The sequence below is a fragment of the Thunnus albacares genome, chromosome 17 (assembly GCF_914725855.1).
Source record: "Thunnus albacares chromosome 17, fThuAlb1.1, whole genome shotgun sequence".
In the NCBI taxonomy this organism is placed as follows: domain Eukaryota; kingdom Metazoa; phylum Chordata; class Actinopteri; order Scombriformes; family Scombridae; genus Thunnus; species Thunnus albacares.
In genome coordinates, this window is record NC_058122.1 from 8,458,225 (window position 1) to 8,480,357 (window position 22,133).

The following is a 22,133-nucleotide window of genomic DNA, read 5'->3' on the forward strand; positions in this document are numbered from 1 at the left end:
AGATCAAAAACAGTACACTTGCAGAATAAACAATTTAAATAAACTTAACTACTAAAAATATAAGATAACTAAAGGTAACAACATGAGGTAGTGAGCTTGCAGCAAGGCATTTTTACTATTGTTAAAGTAAATACTCGGAAATACTTGTTTGGTTATTACAATATAATAACCAAATGTTACTCGTGTGTACTTGAGAATATGTACTTTGTTACTTTCCCTCGCTGCTTACTGGTAAATTGTTATCAGCTGTATGAAAAGTGGAGCTCCAGTGTCCCCTACAGATTGAGATCGGCGACTGCTGACAGAGCTCGGAACCACTTTCCGAACAATCCCGAACACCTACGAAGACAACCTCCCCCTCTCCCTCCACCCCTCCCTCCCCCCCTTCACGCCTAATGTTGCTGTACCTCCAACCCTCCCCCCGTATCAGAGGAGTAGAAACAACAAGCCGCCATTTTGTTTGTGCGGACAGACCGTCAGAAACAGGAGGAGATAACCGAGAGAAGGAGCGACTCCGGCGGCCGACGACACGCCGCTCCGGGAACTGCTGGGGGGAAGAAAAGAGTGGCGAAATCCTGTCCGTGTTATCAAGAGAGAGGGGGGAAAGCATCACCGAAAAGATAAGACGACAGTGGAGGGAAAAAAACCGAGTCGGTGATATATAAATATATATATTTGTGCATGAGAAGGAAATACTCCGAAAAATCCAAGGAAGGGGGTGTTTTGCGGAGCGGAGACGGAGAGAGGAGAGAGGCGGAAGAGGGCTATATATATTATAATAACGAGGAAATACCTGCGAAAACGGGGGAAAACATCAACATGAAAAATCATTATGTGTCCGTCGCGGAGGAAGGAAAGAGTCCGCATAGACAATTATATAAATAAATTGCTGCCGGGCAGAAGGGAGAGGTGGAAAGAAAGACGGGTTTAAAGAGAAGGGGAAATTGCCAGGATCAACACGAAGGGGGGCATTCTCCATCACAAAGAGTCAATGAGAGGATTTTGTCAGCCCAAAATAATTTAGGGGGGGTGTCAACATTATTGTGCCCATCTGAAGCTTTCCGCTTCCGAAATAGCCATAATTTCTCAGCGATCCACCGTCATTTTTTTTTTATCACATTTTCGCCTGCCGCCGTAGCTCTGCTCCTGTTTTTGATTAAGATTTCTCTTTTTCTCTTCGCTTGCACAGCCAAGACATCCTACAAGCAGTGACTGATAGGTGTTTTGGGGGTTTTTGTTGGAGTATTTATTATTCTTTGCATTATCTGAGATTTCAAGTGTTTAAACCCAAGCGAGAACCGGAGGAGGAACCTCATCTGGAGCACAAGATAAGTAAACCCTCCTCCTCCTCAGATTGTCCTCTGCAAAATAAAACTAATTGGATCAATCTGACTGCCCGCTGATTGGCAATTAGCGCTGTGATTGCCCTCAAGAACTACACTGTCAAAGACATAAACTCTGCATCAGAATCGATTGCACAAGAGCAGTGATTTTTTTTTAAATAAGATTTTCTATTTTCAACCTTTGCCTACCCTGCATACTGCAATAGGCAGAATCGCGCAAAAGGAGGTTGCAACAACTAAATGTGCAATATGAGTCCCCTCTTTCTGACCCAGTGCCTTGCATGGTCACACACTACAGTATAGTCAGCATGCACATGCAAAAGAAAACTCATGCATGGGATTTTACATTCGCCATAGATTTTCTTTTATCTGAGTAACTGTAATCCCGGGACTCCAGTGTTTTCATCTTTCTGCAGAGCTGTTGTACTATTTATTCAGTTACTGTTGAGTCAAGGCAAGTTGTTTTTCTCAGTATTGCACTTGAGAGTAACGCTTTAACTGTATTTTAAACCCACTGCCGGTGAGTCTCCACACACCGGTTGATTACCTTTCTCTGGTTTGGAAATCTGTGGCATGGACAGCAGTGAGATGACTGATCGGCTGAGAGAAATGTTAAATGCAGCCGAGGGTTTCAGAACTGTTGCATGAGAGACCGACCTGCAAAAGTTAACACAGGAATAAACAAGTAGCATTTCCGTGCCCCAACTGAGTCTTCACTGGAGCGTTTCAGACCTGAAATACAGGATTTCTCCGCCGACTATGGCGGACAAGACTGAGTGCAGCACGGAGGACGGATCTTGGGACAGTTTTTGTGTCGCAGAAGAGGCTACATGAGGTTGTCAGAGGGCCGCACGCTTGCCTTTTTTTCGCCGACTCCACCTTCCCACCTCCTCCTGTTCAAATCTGAAGAAACAAACTCTCCGACAGGGGAGGGGGACTTGACTGATATCTGCAGAGAGAAATAAACCGAGAGGGAGAACTGTGAGGGAAACAGTTCAACATTGCTCTCCTCTCCCCTACCGTCCCCCGAGCGGTGGGGGAACGATCAGAAGCATATGTTAAAGGGATAAGGAGACACAAATAAGGGAAATACGCTTGCCCTCCGTGGATCTACAGCATTTTTTTAATTCGTCAAAAATATGGCCGATAATGTCCTGGAGTCCGGCCCGCCTTCAGCCAAGAGGCCCAAGCTGTCCTCCCCAGCTCTCTCAGTGTCTGCCAGTGATGGAAATGGTAAATATATTGCATGTTTTGTTTACTTGGAGATAAAACTGTTGGTGTAATAGTTGCTGGCCAATCTTGAAGTCCCTGCAGAGTTTGCACAGCAACTTACTTGGTCTGACACAGAGTTGCTCCATTACTAATGCTTTTAAACATGCACGTATTTGTAGCTCGATTTAAATAAAGGGGTAGTCTGGTAAATTTTGATCGCTATCGAGAAACATGCAGTATCGTTGGAGCTGGCGCCAGTAGCAACTTTCCAGGAGTGATGTTTTGATGTGTTAGCCTCAACAGGCTAACTAGCTAGTAACTAAAAGATCCACCTCCAAACAATGGAAGAGTCGAGTCACCCCAGTTTGCTTCAACTTTACGAGCTACTTTAAAAGTTTAATTAATCCGAAGGATGAGAGCACAGGCACATTAAACCACCGGCGTCGTAAATAATCAATAAACGTAGAGACAAATGCTCGTTTCAAAGCTAGCTTTAGGAGAAAGTAACGGTAACCGAGCGAGCTAGCTAACTAGCCAGCCGTTGGACCGGCTCAGCTGAGCTCGGTAGCTGGCTAGCAAAGAAAATAAGTGATTAATTAAACCCTAATGGTCACCAGAGCGACTTTTTAAGTTGGCGCTAACCCTTTCAGTAGCTGCAGAAGTAAATGTGTGGGGTCATGAATTTCGTGTACATGTGTTTGCTGTGGGGACACTTGAGTTTTAGTGAACGGTTGTCGTATACCAGCTAGCTATTGTTCGACACTTCATTAAAGTTGCGCAAAGCCTTGTTGTCCAACTGAAGATGCAGCTTTGCGTCAACTTCAATTTTATTACCGCGTTCTAAGTAAAAAGGCAAACTCAGCCATCGTCTCCGAAATGCCTCTTTTCACGCCTTTTGTTCAAAGGCGTTTAGTTTTCTCAATTGTGCTACCGACGGTGCCCATTCTTGTTCAGCCTCCATTGTCTGCCTCTGCACGGTGACAATGCGCTGCACTTTTTGTAGTTTACTTTTCAAATTCAACACTTAGCCCAAGCAAACCACTTAAATGCATTGTGAATTAAGCCATCATTGCAAAAGAATAAACAAATTAATTTGCACAATCACTATGATTTAGGCATTTAATCGACAATTAGTATGTATAGTTTAACTCAAATATTTCTTACAACACAAAAGTTTCACAATTGTGAAATCATCTTTTTTAAAGAATAGTAGCCACACCTTTTAGTTCTCCAACTGTCAGAAAATAAATGAATGTGAGTTTAAAAAAAAAAAAAAAAAAAAAAAAAGCTCAAAGCATGTGTAAATTCTCACAGGATCTGGGCTCTTAATGTAGTAATACATGGCAAGTTTGTACATGAGGACAGTGAGAGAAGAGGTAGGGATACAACTAGTATCATGCATGAAGTCAAACACAGGCCTGGCATCTTCTACACTGTAACATCAATCTTTCGTTGGGATGTTAACATGTTAACAACAGAAAATTGAAAATGCATAATGTTTTCATGGGGCGATCCATAGAGAACAACTTGGTTTGGGATGTTACAGTAGATATATCAGTTTTAACGTGTATCAAAAGTCTACTCAAGGAAAATTATTGTGATTTTAATATATTAAAATGTCCTGTCAAAGACCTTTCCCTCTTCTTTTGCCTCCTGTCTTAGTGGATATAACTTAAGTCTTACACCTTCCTCTGTTTCATGCCCTCACACCACATAACTGAAGATCCAATGCACACACCTACCTAGGTACTGTAGTGTTTACCCCTCTGCGGCTTCTCACCTCGACCCTACTGCGTTCACTCTCCATGTTTGGCATCCCATCAAACCACAAACTGATGCCCAGGAGAGAAGTCCAGGCTGAGAGAGGCAGCTACTGCTGCTCTGCCTGTCTAGCTGTGGGCTCTAAATCAGTGGTTGATAGTTTTCAAAGTGGTGTCAGAGCTGTGCCACACTTTAAAAAATGTAAGGTAATTTAATTATTAGCCTTGAAATACTATGGCTATGCTACACCAATCCTAAATTTTAGTTAAATTTCCTGAGTCGTCACTTTCTGAATCAGATCTTTATTTTTCTGGTGGGTAAGATTTTTTTTTCTTTCCTTGTGCCTAGATTTTGGTTCACTCTTTGACCTGGAGCATGACCTCCCAGATGAGCTTATCAATTCCTCGGACCTGGGGCTGACCAATGGAGGGGATGTCAGCCAACTCCACACCAGTCTTGGAGGGATAGGTGTGGGAGGAGGTCAGGATGCAGCTGCGAAACACAAACAGTTGTCTGAGCTCCTGCGCGCTGGAGCACCAGCACAGCAGGGTGGCCCTACTTCCAACAGCACAGGACCTGGGGCTTCCATGGGGATGATGGGGGGTGTCAGTGTCTCCCCTGGTGGACCTCAAGGCATGCCTCCCCAGGGACAGCAGCAGCAACCTGGATTAATGCAGCAGGTTGGGATGGTGGGAGGGGTGGCAGCGCTCAATCGGGCAGCTGCCATGATGGGTGCCCAGAAGGGCAACACTGGACAGCAGCAGCAAGGGCTGATGGGGGGGCAGGTGATGAACGGCTCGCCGAGAATGGGTTACCCTGGTAGTGCAGGCATGGGTAACAATGGTAATCTGTTGGCGGAAACCCTACAGCAGCAGCAGGGTGGTCAGCAAATGGGACCTGGGGGTCAGGCAGGGATAAGACCACAGCAACCCGGAGCACTGAACAAGGTAAGCACACCAGGACCATGAGTTACACTGACATCTCAGAAGCAACTGTTTTATCGCAAATTATTTATTATGATAGATTGCAATTTTTAATTGAGACTAAGATGTTCCAAATGCCTTCCTAAACAAAGTGTAGTTTTGGTGCTCTGCTGAATCTCACACCTGCATGTTTCTCATACCCTTTTACAGTAAAGATGTTGTCATTTTGAGCAATTTTGAAAAGTGAATTTTGTCAAAGGACAATATTAACACAAACATTAAAACTGACATATTTTAAGCTGTATCATGGGGATTTGGAAGTAGTTGGAACACACCTAATGTGTTTAGACATCTTTTCAGACTTGATTGAAGCTGTAGGCTGATGTCTTATGCGAGACTGGTGAAGACAAGAGCTCTCCAGAGCAGGTGTAGGTGCAGGCATGAGTGTGGTTGTGTGTTGGATTCGTATCCACATCACCCTTCACTCTGCGGTATTGATGGTTAACCTCTTTGCTTGGCAATATGCCACACGATGGTTATGATTCGGTTGTAAGGATGTGAAGTCAGTGCTGCAAACCACTGTGTTAAATGGTTTAATTGAGGTTTATTTCTGCAACTGTATGAGATTGTAACTTAACTCACTGTGACTGTGTACCAGTAAACACGGGTTCTTTTGTAATGTCCTGTAGTTACAATATCATCAGTAAAGTATATGTATAATTCATGTTTTTTTTTACTGATCGTCTTTGTTCAGAAAGGAAATCATGCAGTTAAGCTCATCATTAAACCCAGTAAGATGAGTTATTTTCACTTTCACAAAGTACAAACAGTTTCATGAGTCTCTGTTGGTCACGTAACAACCGTTAACAAGCCACTCCACATTGTTGCTCGTGTTGGATCCTCAGCCATAGGATTGATGTGCTGCTGTTGAAATCAAGAATAGTTTGGCCAGATGCTAAAGTAGCTGGAAATAGTTTGGGCTGGATCTGAGATCAGAGCTGGCAGTGACCTTGTTTGCAAAGGTGGCATTTAGATTCTGACTCTGTTATTTATTTATTTATTTATTTATTTATTTATTTATTTATTTATTGTGGAGAGCAAAGTAAGGTCAGGAAAAAGAGGAAGTGACATTGTACAGTCTGAACATTGAACTGTACACTCACAACATATAGTCATTATGAAGGAATAATTACTGCTAGTATTTGGAAAGTGATTCCATGTTGTCCTCCTTACACCCTTTACTCAGTAGCATTGAGCAGTTGTTTAACTCAAACTCAAAAAGTGGACACTGTAATCCCTCCCATATTTCTACCTTGAATGTCTGAATACCAGTCGTCTTGCTGCTTAAATCATGCTGTAATAAAATCATGAAAAGTCATTTATCTCGCCTTCTAAACAATTTATTTCTTCATTTCCTGCTTTGTCTCCTTACCTCCTCTTCTCCTCTTCCTCCCCTGTCTCTTTCCCCATCTCTCTCATTTTCTTTTTACTTCCTCTCACCCTGCTCTCCAGATGAATATGATGGCCAATGCGGGCCCCTATGGCGGTCCGTACGGCCAGTCTGCTGGCCAGGGGCTGCCTGGAGCAGGGCTGGGCCCACAGCTCCAGAATAAGGCGGGCCTGCCCAACAATATGGCCACCCAGTTCAACATGGACAAGAAGGTGCCGCCGGGTCAAGGAATGCCTGGGATGGTAAGACTTCTTACTAAATATACACATTTAAGCCTCACACACTTTCTTATAAACCACTTTGAACACAATTGTATTTTTGGTGTTGCACGTTCTGTGCAAGGGTCATCTTCGTGGATTTAGTTTTCAGTTGATGCTTAAGTCCCATTTAGGTGACTTTCTAATTCTAGGTGGTCTGGTGGTATCTTATGTTTTTCTTAATGTCAGCAAAAATCGATGAAAAGACCAAAACCAATAATGAATTGATACTACAAACTAGTATTACCTGCACAACCAAAGCCTTATTCCTCTGTGCCATAGCCCTCCATTTTTCTCCAGAAACTAAGCCATCAGTGAGCCACTCACACACAGTGAGCCTCAACAAATGCACCTTTTACTCATGTTAGAACATGGTTTGATTTAAAAACTACAGTGCCCAGCTGTTTTAGGACATGACTTAGTCTTTTTTAAAATTAAAGTATATATTTGTGAGTCATTTTCCAATAATTTACGTCTTCAGTAGGAGCCAGTGGGCTTGGGGCTGAAAGCCTTGGTATGCTTCAGCCAGAGTACTTGTCAGATTGTTAAACAGCACCTGAACCCCACCTCTACACCGCACCCTTCCGCTTTGGGGACTGCGTCCAACAATTTTTTTTAACTTTCCAAATCAGGCCATCACACCCATTAAGCGCAACGACTGGCCAGGTGTGCAGAGGTGACACATCAAGCAGGATTTGACCTTTTTTCTTTTTTTTTTCATTCATCAACCAGCTACTTCCATCAGTTTTTATAGATATGAACGACTGCAACACCCCATCTCTTTGACATGAGGCACTTCACTCCACCTTTGAGCGTGGCTGTTTGGAACAGCTATAAACACTTTTGCCTTCTGACGTGGTCAGCTTGGGAAGTTGGAAAATGAAGAGAGAGACTTATGCATCAAGAGATTTGTTGACAATAACAAAATAACAGCCATAATATAATATTTTATTGTATATTGAGCCTTTAATTGGTTAGCGTCATATGAAGACTTATAACCTCGAGGGATTCAATTCAGGACCATCAGTCAGTGCCAGGAAAACACACCTGCGTGAATGTTGTTACGTCATCTTTGCACTACAACTCAAGATGTCAAACGTAAAAGAAAAATGGCCACCAATCACAGATGCTGCAGATGGCGTGATAGATGAGAGCAAACCCTGTCAGTCCAGAACATTCCATTAGCGGGCCCGGATCAGCCTGTAGCATATAGCTTGTTATAAAATCCCGTTTTCCTGATTTGCCTTTGTGACTTAATAAAGCTATTGGTATGTGATAAACAAATGATTGCTTGTGTGTGTGTGTGTGTGTGTGTGTGTGTGTGTGTGTGTGTGTGTGTGTGGATGGAAGAGGCAGAGAAACCGGTTTCTCCACTAACAAAAAATCTCAGACAGTAATCAGAGTTCAGCCATTACACACAAGATGTATTTGCAGTCAAGTGTTCAAATTGGAGCTTGTCTAAAGAGCTGAAACATCCTTCATGTGCTCTCTGAGATCGATGTGGCACATCAAAAGACACCATGGCATTTGTAAAGAGAATTAAATTGTTGGGTTTTGTAAACTTTAGTTGAATTCTGACTGTATTTATCTGGAAATGAGCTGAAATATACACTAACTCTGTATCATTGTACAACATGAAATGCTGCTTTTACACACCTGAAAAGATTAATAAAAAGTTATCAAAATATTCACTAGTGAGAGGTTAACGTGTAATTCCCAGTTTAGGAGTTGTGTGAGGTGATGGGTCCGCCCCTCGTTCTTGTTCCCACATGTCCACAATTGTCACTGATAATAGGTCTTCAGGTTGCTTAAATAGAAGAACTTTGACAATCTCAGTATATGTCTTTATCCCAAAAAATGTGTGTATATATGTACGTGGCTACATACAGCTAAATCAGGAAAAGACTCATTTTTACAGACAAATCAAACATTTGATCATTGACAGTGATGAATTAAATAGATTTACAGATGTTTTTAGACCAACTCATATGGGAAGCAGCTTGGGCTGACTCTTCGGGGGGATTGGAGGGAAATCACCCAGGTGGTTGTGTTGAAGAGGAATTTGGTGAAGAACTAGTTTGAATCATTATTACAGTAACCTAACTCCAGAAAAAATATTACCTTTTGAAAGTGAAACTTAAGATGAATCAAATGCTCCAGAACTGCATGGTCAGGTTAAGCTATTGTGGTATAAATGGTTTTTGTTGTGGTGTCCCTCACACTTAAACACAATATCTCAAATGCCAGTGATTTTTGGACATCAGGAAAGCATTGATCAATCAGGCACCAGTCAGCCTATAGAAGTGATCAGTAGTCAGCACGGCACTGTTGCATTACAGGCTTGTGATATTTATGTTTATCGCTATTTGACCGTAATTAAACGCAGGCTTTATCTTTTTTTCAACAGAGAACGGGCTCATTCATACTTTAGGTGGTTTTTCTGTTTTTAATTACTGAATTGCTGGAAGCAAACTTCTGAATTAGACTTCTGGCTTCTTTCTTTACAGATCGTTGTAGTGTGTTCAATTGTTGAATTATTTTTAACTCTTAAATATTTGAATGTATTAGACGAAAAGCTTGCCTCAGTGAGAACCTTTTACATGTTTTCTCAACAGTAAAGACATCGTTGATATCTAACAAATGTTTGGATACTTAAATGTACCTGTATTATTTCTTTCTAACCCTCGTCTATGCCTTTTCTCTCCCTTTTGTCATTAGGCCCCTCAGCAGCAGCAGCCCGCAGCCGTTGGCGGTGTATCAGTAGGCGGAGCGGCAGCAGTAGGGGGGGCTCAGGTTGGGCTAAGTGCCGTAGGGGCTGGTCCCGGCACAGCGCCCCCTACGGCAGACCCCGAGAAGCGGAAGCTGATTCAACAGCAGCTGGTCCTCCTGCTCCACGCGCACAAGTGCCAGCGGAGGGAGCAGGCCAACGGGGAAGTGCGGCAGTGCAACCTGCCCCACTGCCGCACCATGAAGAACGTGCTCAACCACATGACTCATTGCCAGGCTGGCAAGTCCTGCCAGGGTGAGTCTGTTGAATTATGCTGATTGCTAGTTTTATGGCGTGTGGTTTATATCAACACTAGGCAGTGTTTAAAGTTGCAATGCATCTGCAGCAATTCAGTTTTTCTTTTTTTCCCTTGTTCTTGTATGTTGTTTATATCCTTCTTGGTTTGCCTCCCATTTTTTGTTATATCAGAATGAGTTACTCTCTGTAGCTGGCTGTCCTACTGTAATTTTTTCTCTAGCTTCTCTCATTGAGTCTCCATCTGGACGTAGTTTTATGGTACTGAATGACTCATACAATAACTTTCTTAGTCTCTGGCTTCTCTCTCTTCCTTCTGACTCTCATGTTTTCCTTTCTTGTCTCATCATTCTTCTCCCTCCTTCACTCTGTCACAATTTCTCATTTCACTTGTCTTCCCTTTCTCTCCATTGTCTCGCTATTTCGTTTGTGTTTTTTTTTTTTTTTTTTCTCAAACTTTTCTCCATTTCTGTCTCTTCTCCCACAGTGGCGCACTGTGCCTCATCCAGACAGATCATCTCTCATTGGAAGAATTGCACGCGACACGACTGTCCTGTATGCCTGCCATTGAAAAATGCTGGAGACAAGAGGAACCAGCAATGTAAGTGATTCTTGGAGAAGTCTAAATGCTTGTGGCTCTGATCATTGAGTTATTATACATAATCTACCACAATGGTTCACAACAATTCAGAATCTTGTAACTAAACAGTAAAGTTCATGACAGAAGGCATGAATGTACAGATGCTCATCCTTTGTTACCTCTCACCCTCTCCTTCTCCCATCAATCATCTCTCCCCCTTCTTTTGTTCTTCCCCTCACCACAGCTCTTGTCAACAGTGCAGGGGTGGGTTTGGTGAACTCTTTAGGTTCAGGGGTACCAGGTGGACAGTCCAATACGGCAAACCTGAACCCTCCCAACCAGATTGACCCCAGCTCCATAGAGAGGGCCTACGCTGCCCTCGGCCTCACTTACCAGGGAAACCAGATTCCACAGCAGCCACCACAGGCCAACATGCCAAACCAGGGCCTGCAGGGACAGCCTGGGATGAGGACTCTGAACACCATGGGTTAGTTTTTCCCTAATGTATATCACAAATTATGTGGTGACATACAAGGGTTAAAATTTTTTAGTTGAAATTAAAACATGGAAAAAATTAAACATTCACTAATCATGTAACCATGTGCTTTGAAATTAAATTAAAAATCTTCAGTTTATAAGTCTACTTAAGCCGGCCATGTTCCTAAAATAATCATGATACCAAACCAGCTGAGAAGTGATGTGAGGAAGCATTTTGACACGGTTTTTATCAACAAATGTAGCTGGTTTAGGTGTAATCCTGTGAAGTATGTGTGGAACATAAAGGTAGAGTCAGTGATTCTGAAGAAAGATCGTTCAATACGCTTTTTGTCAAAATCTGTGAATATCTCCTCACAGTCTGCTAGCTGTCTGTTGTGTGTGTGTGCGCTGAAAAAAAAATGGTGTTCATACACAGCACTGGCTCTGTGAAGGGAAACAAACATATCAGCAGGGGACATTCATGCTCGAGCACAGGACAGGGGGAAGTGTGAGGACACGACAGTCTCCCATCTCCAGCTCCTGTTGAATGGTGGGGGAGGGCTGGTGAATTGGAGAGAGAGAGAGGCTCTGGCCAATTCACATAGACAGTGTTTTCTCATGGAACAGATACGCTTCCATTTTATTAAATGTATCAATCCACATTGAATCTGAGACAGTCTCACAGAGACCCCCCCCCCCCCCGCGCATTTTTTTACACTAAGAGTCTATTTCTGTTGTGTTTAGTGAAGCGTAATCTGAGCAGGCAGCTGTTGAAATCACACAAATATCCTGCTGTATATGTGTTTTTAACTTATTAACCGCATCAGTGAATCGATAAATACAAACATTGTCGATTTCTTCCCGTGGAGTCGACATGCAAACTATTTTGGTTTAGTAAATTTCAGCTGTCAGTCAGCCTGGTGAAGGCAGTTTGTTCAGCCGCTGTCCTCTCAGCTCCCCAGGAGCTGCAGCTGACAGACGGCTGCTTCTGTGGACGGAGACGCTGAACGCGGGTCGAGTGAGAAGTGGGAAGTGGGAAGGCTGCAGAGAGGCGGAGAGTGTGGATGGACTGTTATATTACGATTTTGGTTTTTTGTCCGCTTGTGATTTTTTTGTGTGTGTGTGAGAGAAACAGAAGTGACTCTACAGCTGACACATCGCTCTGAATTCTGCCATATTTCTCTTTTGGTCTTTGTCTTGGCAATGCGTGTCCATGAATCGGGGGGCGGAGCTTCTGAAGGGAGGGATGTATTTATTTGGGTATTCAAATGTCAACAATCTTTGTCCAGACTCTACCTTTAAGAAATGTAATAACAGGTGTTTGTATACGTTGACTTTGTCACACCAGTGATTTAGATAGCAAGTGGATAGATTCACTGTCACAGTGTATAATGTTGTTTATGGGACTTTCCAACCCTGCTAAGAAAGAAAATCCCAAGTTAAAGTTGATTCATTGTTGTTCTTTGGCTTTAAAACGATGCATCTTATAGCAATACAAGATACCAGTGATTCCTTCAAACTCTAATAATAACTGATAACTATTTCTTTCCAGGAGGAAACTCTATGGGAGTGAATGGTGGAGTGGGGGTGCAGTCCCCCAACCAGCAGTCCACCCTACTGCCAGACGCCATGTTGCACAACAACATGAATGCACAGAGGTAGGACTGTATTTCATTGGTCACAACTATTTACCTTTTCTGAAGTCAGGCTGCTGTCACTTAACCGATTTTAACAAAATTCTCAAAATTAGCTCTGTATTGGCTCAAATCTTACTCCTCCTGTCCCCTTCTTGCCTGTTGTTTACCCCAGTTTGATGAATGATGGCGTGGGGAACCTGGGCTCCATGCCTACTGCCACTCCTCCTTCTGCTGCAGGCATGAGGAAGTCTTGGCATGAAGACATCACGCAAGACCTCCGCAACCACCTTGTTCACAAGCTGTGAGTCTGCTGAGTCTTGCAAGTGCTCCCAAAAAAATCTCACTATGGGCAGGAGCTAATGAAATTAACTCATTTCAATATCTGATCATTTCCAGCATACTTTTCAGCTCTTCATGTCAATTTAATTGTTCTCTGAAAAAATGTGGTCTGAGACAAAGCTGAGTGTGTCCTTTGTGTGTTTGCGTGAGAGCAGTGTGCAGGCCATCTTCCCTACTCCAGACCCAGCTGCACTGAAGGACCGGCGGATGGAAAATCTGGTGGCTTACGCTCGAAAAGTAGAGGGAGACATGTACGAATCAGCCAACAGTAGGGTAAGAAACCAACACTGGTAGAGTTTTAAGTATTGTAGCATGACCATCAGTTATTGGTTGAGAAATGAGGAAATATATTTATTTATGTCATGCATCATTGGGATGTGTCCTGTAACATTCTCTCCTCCTCATGCTGAACCCCTCCAGGCGGAGTACTACCACCTACTGGCTGAGAAGATCTATAAGATCCAAAAGGAGCTGGAGGAAAAGAGGAGGACACGGCTCCAGAAGCAGGGCATGATGCCTGGCCAGCCTAGCATGGCCTCCTCAGGCCTCCCACAGGTGCCTCCCAGCATGGGACAGCCACCCATGGCCCCTGGGCAACCCCCAAGTAAGTAAACATACTGTTTTCACCTCTGTCACACACCTCTCTGTAGGCTCTTTTACACAGCCTGTTCAAGGTAGGAATGTTGCACTGTTATTCCGCCTCGCCATTCTGTATAAAAGGTACGAACACGGAATGGGGGGCACATTGTTGTTCCACTATTAAGCCAGCAGCGGAGGTAGTCACATTGCCAGATCGACATGGCGGGACAACACACATTAGACACTAATGCTGTTGTTTTACACATCACATCCCTGATTCTGTAATGCCAGCATGTTATCTAAAATCACACATGGGGGCAGCATTATGCTGGCTTTGTTTGGTTTAGTGTAAAAAAGCATGTGTGCATAGACACACATGAATGCAGGCACACACTTAAAAGAAAAGCAATTTGACTGCTCAGTCAGTCATATTAATGTGTTCTGGCACGCATCTATATTGATTGATTGATTATACATTGATCAAAATGTTACATCTTCTAATGAAATCGGTCATGAAAAATGTGTAGTGTTGAAATGGGAAAAAAAGTCATACATATGATGAAGTCTGTTTGTCTCACTGTACTGTTTTTCTCACCTATTAAACATCTTGTAGTCATCTATGGTTTTACTGGTATTCAGTGATCCTGAAGACAAGATCTGTGATTTCTGTAACTCTTATCACTCTGTCAGATGGTCCTCACGCCGATCCGTCCATGGTCCGACCGACTGGACCAAATCAGATGGTCAACAGAATGCAGAACCCAGCAGGTAAGTCTCCAATGAAGTGTAAATGACATTATTACAAATACACATTGAGCAGCCAGACTTAAAGAAACTTATTTACAATGGGTGGTCCAAATGACGAAATAATATAAAAAAACTTAATGCTGAAGTACAGGTAATGTGTATGAAATGTCACGTGAGTAGTGTACATGTTAATACATTTTAAAATAATCAATAGAATATGGTGTCAAATCCAAAATGCTTCCACACTTCTCAGATGGTTTGGTGTTATGATTATGTGTTCAGGAGATCTGTTCTTGCTGGTTTTCTCCATTTTGTGTTTGCAAAGAGAACAGTAGTGTAGTGAAGTTTTACTGACAGAGCATCAGGGCATGCGATGGGTCAGACTGACCTACATCTGGAGTTGAAGCCTCAGCCTCTTGTATTTTGAATTAGAACTGATAATTACCAATCAAATATTCCTTCCCATGTTCAAATGGTAGTTTGAATTTAGAATAAAAAGTGACAGCCCTAGTGTGAAACACCATTGGTGTTTGTATTATTTGTTGTACAGCTTACATTTCTGTCCTCCTTCACTTCTAGGAATGAACCAGTTTGGTCAGATGGGGATGCAGTCGATGAATCAAAGGTCGACACCTCCTCTTCCTATCAATGCTCCAATGAACCAGGTTGGCATCACTGCATTTACCATCTCTATCACAAATTACTTTTGGGTATAAGAATATACTGAAAACAGAAAAGGCAAAGAAACAGAAAAAAAATGTTTATTGTATGTAAGTTCTCATTTGCATAACAAATGATTTGATTGTCATGCAACAGAAAATATGACCATAATTTAATTTTTTTTTTAACATCTTTATATGACTGTTGGCTGAAATGATCCTTTATTTATCCAAAACGTCACATCTCCCTTGTTGTCTTGTTTCCAGATGGGTATGGGAGCAACAAGGATGGGTCAGCCCAATGCCACACAGTTACAGAACCAGTACCTCCCTCCAGGCCAGTTTCCTGGGTCCAGTCCTGGGCTTGGTTCTGGTCCTGTTGGCATGAACCAGCCGGGAGCACAGACTGCTGTGCCACCGGTAAGGATTAAGTGACAGAGTTACAGTTGTACTTTCTAATGTGAAGATGAGTTCGTCTGCAAACACACTGTCAGTTGGATGTGGAAACTGGCTGAATGTGTAAAAGTAAATGGGGATTAACTGAGGCATCGACTCTGAGAGCTGCTTTGGTAGAGTTGATGAATAGTGTTGAGTACTGTATAATTAACTGAGCTGTCTTTAGGCACATAATTCATGACCGCTGTGAGAGATGGATCACAGTTCTTATTGGCTCTATCTACAAGTTTTAAGACAGATCATTTGTGCTTTTTGGCAGCCTTCCTTATCTATTTAATTAACTTTATATGGTTTACTTGGTAAAACCTTTCTCTATAATTAATCAAAACCATTTTTTTGTTCTTTATTGTTTCTCCCATATTCAGTGGGATTTTTCTGTTATCTATAAAAATGATTTCTGTTCTAGTTAAAAAGAGCTGTCTTGCTTCTTGCTCTGACCTCTGTGTCCTGTCCTCTGTAGCAGAACCAGATGTCAACGCCGCCTTCCCTCCCAGCCAGCAGCCCTTCAGCACAGTCTGCCTCTTCTGCTCCAGGCTCTGGAGCCTCTGCAGGCTCCATGGGGCCTGGTAGTGTCAGTGGTGCTGGGCCTCTACCCAACCTGCCTCCATCCTCCACCTCAACCCAGCCCAACACCTTTCCTCACTGCCCCCCCATCCGAACAAACTCCCCCTCACCAGCACGCAGCTTAACGCCTCAACCCCATCAAACACCACCCACGTTACATGGTTCTCAGACCCCACAGCCACAGACGCCCAGCACACCCCAGCTGCCCCCTCCACAGCAACAGCAGCAGCAGCAGCAGCAGCAACAGCAACAACAACAACAACAAGCTTTGCAGCAGCAGCAGCAGCAGCCGCCATCGGGGCAGGCAGGGAACTCTGAGAAAGCCAATCAGCTTTCACAGCAGACTCTTGGGGGTGTGGCTTCCTCAGGCCCCCAAGCAGGTCAGGCTTCTTCGGTGCCTACCCAGAATGCTCATGTGCCATTGCAGCTGCCGCAGACCCCAGTGAGTAGATCACCCTGCTTTCACTACTTTTCCCACTCTTCCCCCAACCCAGACTCACCTAATATGCTCTTTCTTTCACTTTCTCAATCTTTCTCTAGTTATTTCTCAAAAGACAAACCAAAAAAAAACAACCGGAAACTGATTGTTGAGGCTCTTATTCTCTCCTTCTTGATCTACTAAGACATTATGGAAAGGTTGTAGGTTTCTAAAGGCCAAGAAGTTTAGTTTTAGCAAAAGAACGGATGGTCTAGAGACTTAACTTTTATTGAAAAGTAAATTTGTCCTTCAAAAGTATCAAAGTATCAACATTCAATCGTCAAATACTCCTTGACTTTGATTACAAAAGGGGCGTGTCCTTTTTATTGATTCTAGCTTGACATTTCTAAACCTCAACCCATCTCTCTCCTTTCACCTCAGATATCTCCGAAGCCTTCTTTGTCAGTAGATGGCCAGGTATCCTCTCCAGCCTCAGTCAGCAGCAGTACCAATCCCAGCTCCCAGCTCGCCCCGGCGGATGGCCCTGCTCCCAGCCAAGAAGATGTCAAAATGGAGGTGAAGAAGCAGGAGGATGAGGAGGAGGATGGGGCTGAAGCCCAAGGAGAGGGCAAGGGTTTGGGGAAGATGGGCAAGGGTCAGCCTGATGTGAAGACAGAGGAGAAACCAGAGGTAAGATTGTCCACATAAGCTTATTGACTCTGATCTGGGTGTCTGATAATCCTGGAAAAGTTTTAAAATGTCTGAAATGATTCATCAAATCTTCTCTGAATTTCAGTTTAATAAGTAATCACTTTGAGAAAGAAATAATTATACTAACAGTTGAATTTTCCCCACAGGTAAAGAAAGAGAAGCCATCAGGAGATGGGTGTAAAGGCGAGCCCATGGATACATCTTCATCCTCAGTGTCAGCGTCGGTAGCAACAAGTGAAGACAAGAAGCCAGAGGTGAAGAAAGAGCCCAAAGAGGAAGAGGAGGGGTCAGGGTCAACGGCCAACAACAGCTCCCCAGCCAGCGCTCAGAGCAAGAAGAAAAGTAAGTCTGGTTGTCTTATCTTCACTCCGTCATTGATTCAACACAAATCTTTATCTACATGTTAAGATAATGTGAACGAGTGTATTTGAATTTTCAGTTGTCAGCAGAGGTGATTAGAGTATTAATAATATAGACACACTCAACAAATTCAGCCATAAATATTTAATACCTGCTCAAATATGAAACTAATAAATGCCACATCCAGGTTTTGTTCATATCAGAATATGAGACCAAGAGTAAAGCAAATGTCTAATGACTCATTGAGCTGTTTTTAGGAGCTAATGGCGTGACATTTAATAATGACTGATCTATTGACTACAGACTCGATTACTTCTACACTTTTCCTTCGTTTTTCCTTGTGCATAATTTGTTCTATATTTTTCTCTCTCATATGCCTAATTAGATGTTAAATACCGTCACACAGATGCACACCATTGGCAGTATGGCTGATATTTACATCATGAGAGCGAACATTTTGATATATTTAAACACAGTTAACAAAGAACCTCTGCTACTCTCTGTCAGCTCAGTGCCGGCTCAATGCTCTGATGCACTGACCTCAGACCAGTATTCACAACGGGTGCTTGAGCTGTGCTCTGTCAGCATGAGCAGATAGAGCTGTTTGAAAGCAGACAGAGAAAAAAGGAGAGAAGACAGGGATGGTTTGTCTTGTATGAATCTCCCGCTGACAGCAAAGAGCCACAGAAGACCTGAGATCAGCAGATCAGCAGATCAGCAGCCTCTTTGAAGTTTAAGACATTAAGAGCAGAACGCACTGAATACAATGTTGATTAGAAATAACAAATTAAGTCAAAGTAAAGCAGTGTAACATGTAACAGACCAAATGCAACTCATTACTACTCACCTACTGTTGTCATGAGTCCAAATAATTGTCATATTAATAGTTTTTAATTGGGTTGTGGGCAGTGAAGAGGCAGACAGGAAACAAGGGGAGAGAGAGATGGGTGAGAGATGGGTAAGACATGCAACAATCAAACCAGGGACGTTATGTAGTAGTTATGTGGCATGCGCAGTAAGCATTCGGCTACCAGGTCACTCCCGCATTTATATTTTCAAACTCACCTTTTATTCAGGTTTTTTTTTTTTTTTTGCTCAATATTCTTTGTTTTTCTTTTCTTTTCAGTCTTTAAGCCGGAGGAGCTGCGTCAGGCTCTGATGCCCACCCTGGAATCTTTGTACCGGCAGGACCCTGAGTCCCTTCCTTTCCGTCAGCCGGTGGACCCCCAGTTACTGGGAATACCCGTACGTATTCGAACTAGTAACAAAACTAACCTGGTAAGGGACTGCACTGGCTGCCATTTTGCTTCAACTCCTCTGAAAACGTAGCTTTTTTAATTTGTTTGTTTTCCTTTTTTCCATCTTTAATATTTTTTCTCCTTTGTCATAGCTGTCATATTTTCAAAATTTGTTTTATATATCTGCTTCCAGTTTCCTCAAACTCTTAGTTGATTTTTCTCCCATTGCATGTCAGAAGTTAAGAAAATGAGATTTGGAAGTGTGTGTGTGTTTGTGTGTGTGTGCGCGTGTGTGTGTGTATCAATTTGTGGTCTCTTTTCTGAAACTTCTTGTCATTTGTAAATCAAAGCAATGACTCTTATGAACATTTGCCTTTCCTTTAATAGACTTTTAGTGAAGGGCAGTTAAGGACAAGAGGTAAATGATCAAACAACAACAGTTTGGCTGAGTGATACCGATTTTGACAACTGAAATTAAAGTTTTAGTGCTGACAGCTTTTAGCTTCAATTGAATCTGATAACCTAAAATATTACACAATATTACATGACCCAGACATCCATCAGAGCATCAGGCGTAATTAATAAAAGGCCGGTTGTCTTTCATAGCACACCAAATAATTTGCTTAAAGCTCCAACAACAGTTCATGAGCCAATTGCTTTCATTTATCACTTTAATTTGTTTGACTTTTGCCTTTTTAAATCCATTTTTTTAGGTTTTAATTTGAATTATCATTTGTGTAGTTTTCATCCTAGTGTTCCATTGCTAGCTTTCTAGTTCAGTTCCTCACCAGTAGTAGTGTGTTGGTGTTCAGGTGGGAAGTGTGTAGAGGTGGGACAATACCTTTACCCTCATTGCATCCAAATGAAGTAGAAATGAGTACCTGAGATTCAGTATGGTCTTAATTCTGTGTGCACTTACATTCAGGCACAAAAAGTCATTTTACTGATAATAGATGGCACAAACAAAGCTTAGACACAGCGTCAGTCCCCCCACTGCCTCATGATATATTCAATTTAAAACATTTTTAGATCAGTGTTGAGCGAGCACCTGGCTATCGGCTCACCTCTCCTTCAGAAACCCCCACAGTCAAGTGATGCAACTTATTTTTCTTTTTTAGATAAATATGCAGTTATTTTTCTAAACACTTCATTGTCGTGGTATTAATTTGGCTCTGTAGGTTGAAAACGGTAACATGCATCACTTGTTTGTTCATGTGAGTGGATCCATTCAGGGATGAGGTTCTGTTTCCTAACTCTTGTTGCCATGGTGACACTGAGATGGACCTTGCTCTTTGAAACTCACGCCTCTTTTTTTGTTAGAATCTCCAAAAGGCCTTTCTGTTTCTCGCCCTCTTCTCCGCTGCTTTCTCACGTGTTATTTTAGTTTGAGAAGACGCGGACGGCAGACGACAGGAACAGAATAACAGCTTGGAGACATGTGTCCCTCTTACATTTGCCTCACCTCAGCACTGTTGGCTTTAACTCTGCCACCGTATTGCCACTCATGCTGCTGGCGCTGTTAATGCCAACCACTATGTTACTCAGAACAGTAAATCTCTGTCTGCCTGTTGCTGTTGCCACTGCTCTGTTCTTCTTGGTTTTGCACCCTGATCACCTCGCGGGCCTGAAAGCTTTGTGAGCTTTCAGGCCTCAGCAGAGAACTATTCCCCCAGCTGTTGGACAGTGTTATCACTTTTTTAAGACATATTGATACATAATGATCTCAGATCACAAGGCTGGGCTTCAGTTGCAATAGGATATGTCAAATGAAATCTCATCTGTAGCTAATTTTTAGATCTCTTATTGCGCAGCAGAGGACCAGGCAGACTTGTGGCGGTCAGCTGGTCCCTGTTCGCGGTACAGACAAGGACTTGAATTTAAATAGGGTAGGGTGCAAAGCGGAGAGCTGGAGGGCAGAAGTTGTCATGTCTCTCTGTTTGCACGCGAACCTTCTTCTCTGCAGCGCTCAACAACATTGTCCCCCTGCACCCTCTTCTCTCCCTACTCTGGTCCCACCTGGTCGACTGCGATGCCTGATGATGATGATGATGATGGTTCTCTTCTTCCCCATCTCTCTCGTCTTGGTCCCCCGGGCGACCAAACCTTCCCACCATCTCGCTGCTCTTTCTTCTCACCCTCCCCCCCTCTGATCTTCCTCAACTCCTGAACTTTACCTCGAATGGCGCCCCTTCCAAAACCAGGACTACTTCGACATCGTGAAGAACCCCATGGACCTGTCGACCATCAAGCGGAAGCTGGACACGGGACAGTACCAAGAGCCGTGGCAGTACGTAGAGGACATCTGGCTGATGTTCAACAACGCCTGGCTGTACAACCGCAAGACATCCCGAGTCTACAAGTACTGCTCCAAGCTGGCTGAGGTGTTTGAGTCGGAGATCGATCCCGTCATGCAGGGCCTGGGATACTGTTGTGGGAGAAAGGTGAGAAGTATTTTATGGTCCGTGTTCTGTTTTAAGAGGAAAGATAAGGGTTAAATTCTGTCATGGAGGTCATACAGCCATCGAGGTGTGTTTTGAGCAGTTAGTTTTATTTTCATAGGTGTAATTTATTGAGTTTGTTTCCAGTTTTCTTTAGATAACAGGTCTGCTAACTTGTCCCTCTTGTCTGTCTTATCATTCCAGTTTGAGTTTTCCCCCCAAACTCTATGCTGCTATGGAAAACAATTATGCACCATCCAACGTGACGCTGCTTATTTTAGCTACCAGAACAGGTAAGGGCTGTCGACACATTGGAACACGAGCGCACGCACACATATGTCTTGTTGTATTTTGCACATTGATTATATTTCCTACAACATATTATCAACCAATCAGTGCAATCACAGATGAGTTTTAATTTGGCTTCAAATGGTTACCCCTGGCACCATCTCCATCTCCATAGTTCACGTTTTAATTTCCATTACGTTTTCATTTATAAAGTGGGCTCCTGTCTTCTTCAGCAGTTATTCTTTATTAGTTGCACCGTTGTTTACCCACTGAGTAATTTTACATGCACAACACATGACAGCTTGCCTTTTCTGATATTTACTTGCATAAATAGAGGGGGGGTGGGAGGGGGTGTCCATTCTCACCACTAGAAGAACGGCTCCCACTTTATAAATGAACTGAAAGGATGATGGGTCTTTGTTGCTTTACCATTTATTTATTTATTTTTTCCTCATCCACCCTTGGAGACGTATCCTCGCCCCCCCTTCCTCCTCCACAGCTCCTAGTGGTCTCTCATGTTGCTGTAATGTTGTTGTTGTTTACCACTGGACGTCTGACGCTAATCTTTGCTTTGCCTTGGCTCTCTGTCCTCTGTTGGTTGTTGTTCACATTCTGTCTGTCCCTCCGTCCTCCATGTCCCCCCCCCCTCTCCCTCTCTGTCCCTCCATTGTCCT

The 22,133-nt window shown here is 43.0% G+C and overlaps 1 protein-coding gene across 6 annotated transcripts in view; it reads left to right on the plus strand.

Moving 5' to 3' along the window:
* The first annotated feature begins 434 nt into the window (after nucleotides 1-434).
* ep300b (E1A binding protein p300 b) overlaps nucleotides 435-22,133 on the plus strand; it is a 35,155-nt gene continuing 13,456 nt past the window's right edge. For 2 of the 6 annotated variants that reach the window (XM_044332315.1, XM_044332317.1), the window contains exons 1-19: nucleotides 435-2,576; nucleotides 4,665-5,263; nucleotides 6,752-6,931; nucleotides 9,665-9,968; nucleotides 10,456-10,569; nucleotides 10,793-11,035; nucleotides 12,578-12,683; nucleotides 12,835-12,963; nucleotides 13,157-13,274; nucleotides 13,422-13,605; nucleotides 14,271-14,348; nucleotides 14,907-14,992; nucleotides 15,254-15,406; nucleotides 15,903-16,448; nucleotides 16,866-17,114; nucleotides 17,282-17,477; nucleotides 18,622-18,773; nucleotides 20,935-21,174; nucleotides 21,376-21,464. In XM_044332315.1, coding sequence (XP_044188250.1) covers nucleotides 2,483-2,576; nucleotides 4,665-5,263; nucleotides 6,752-6,931; nucleotides 9,665-9,968; nucleotides 10,456-10,569; nucleotides 10,793-11,035; nucleotides 12,578-12,683; nucleotides 12,835-12,963; nucleotides 13,157-13,274; nucleotides 13,422-13,605; nucleotides 14,271-14,348; nucleotides 14,907-14,992; nucleotides 15,254-15,406; nucleotides 15,903-16,448; nucleotides 16,866-17,114; nucleotides 17,282-17,477; nucleotides 18,622-18,773; nucleotides 20,935-21,174; nucleotides 21,376-21,464 — 3,860 coding nt within the window. In that variant the 5' untranslated portion in view covers nucleotides 435-2,482. The remainder of the gene's footprint in view (nucleotides 2,577-4,664; nucleotides 5,264-6,751; nucleotides 6,932-9,664; nucleotides 9,969-10,455; nucleotides 10,570-10,792; nucleotides 11,036-12,577; nucleotides 12,684-12,834; nucleotides 12,964-13,156; nucleotides 13,275-13,421; nucleotides 13,606-14,270; nucleotides 14,349-14,906; nucleotides 14,993-15,253; nucleotides 15,407-15,902; nucleotides 16,449-16,865; nucleotides 17,115-17,281; nucleotides 17,478-18,621; nucleotides 18,774-20,934; nucleotides 21,175-21,375; nucleotides 21,465-22,133) is intronic. The other 4 variants (XM_044332318.1, XM_044332319.1, XM_044332316.1 and 1 more) reach the window with 3 other exon arrangements.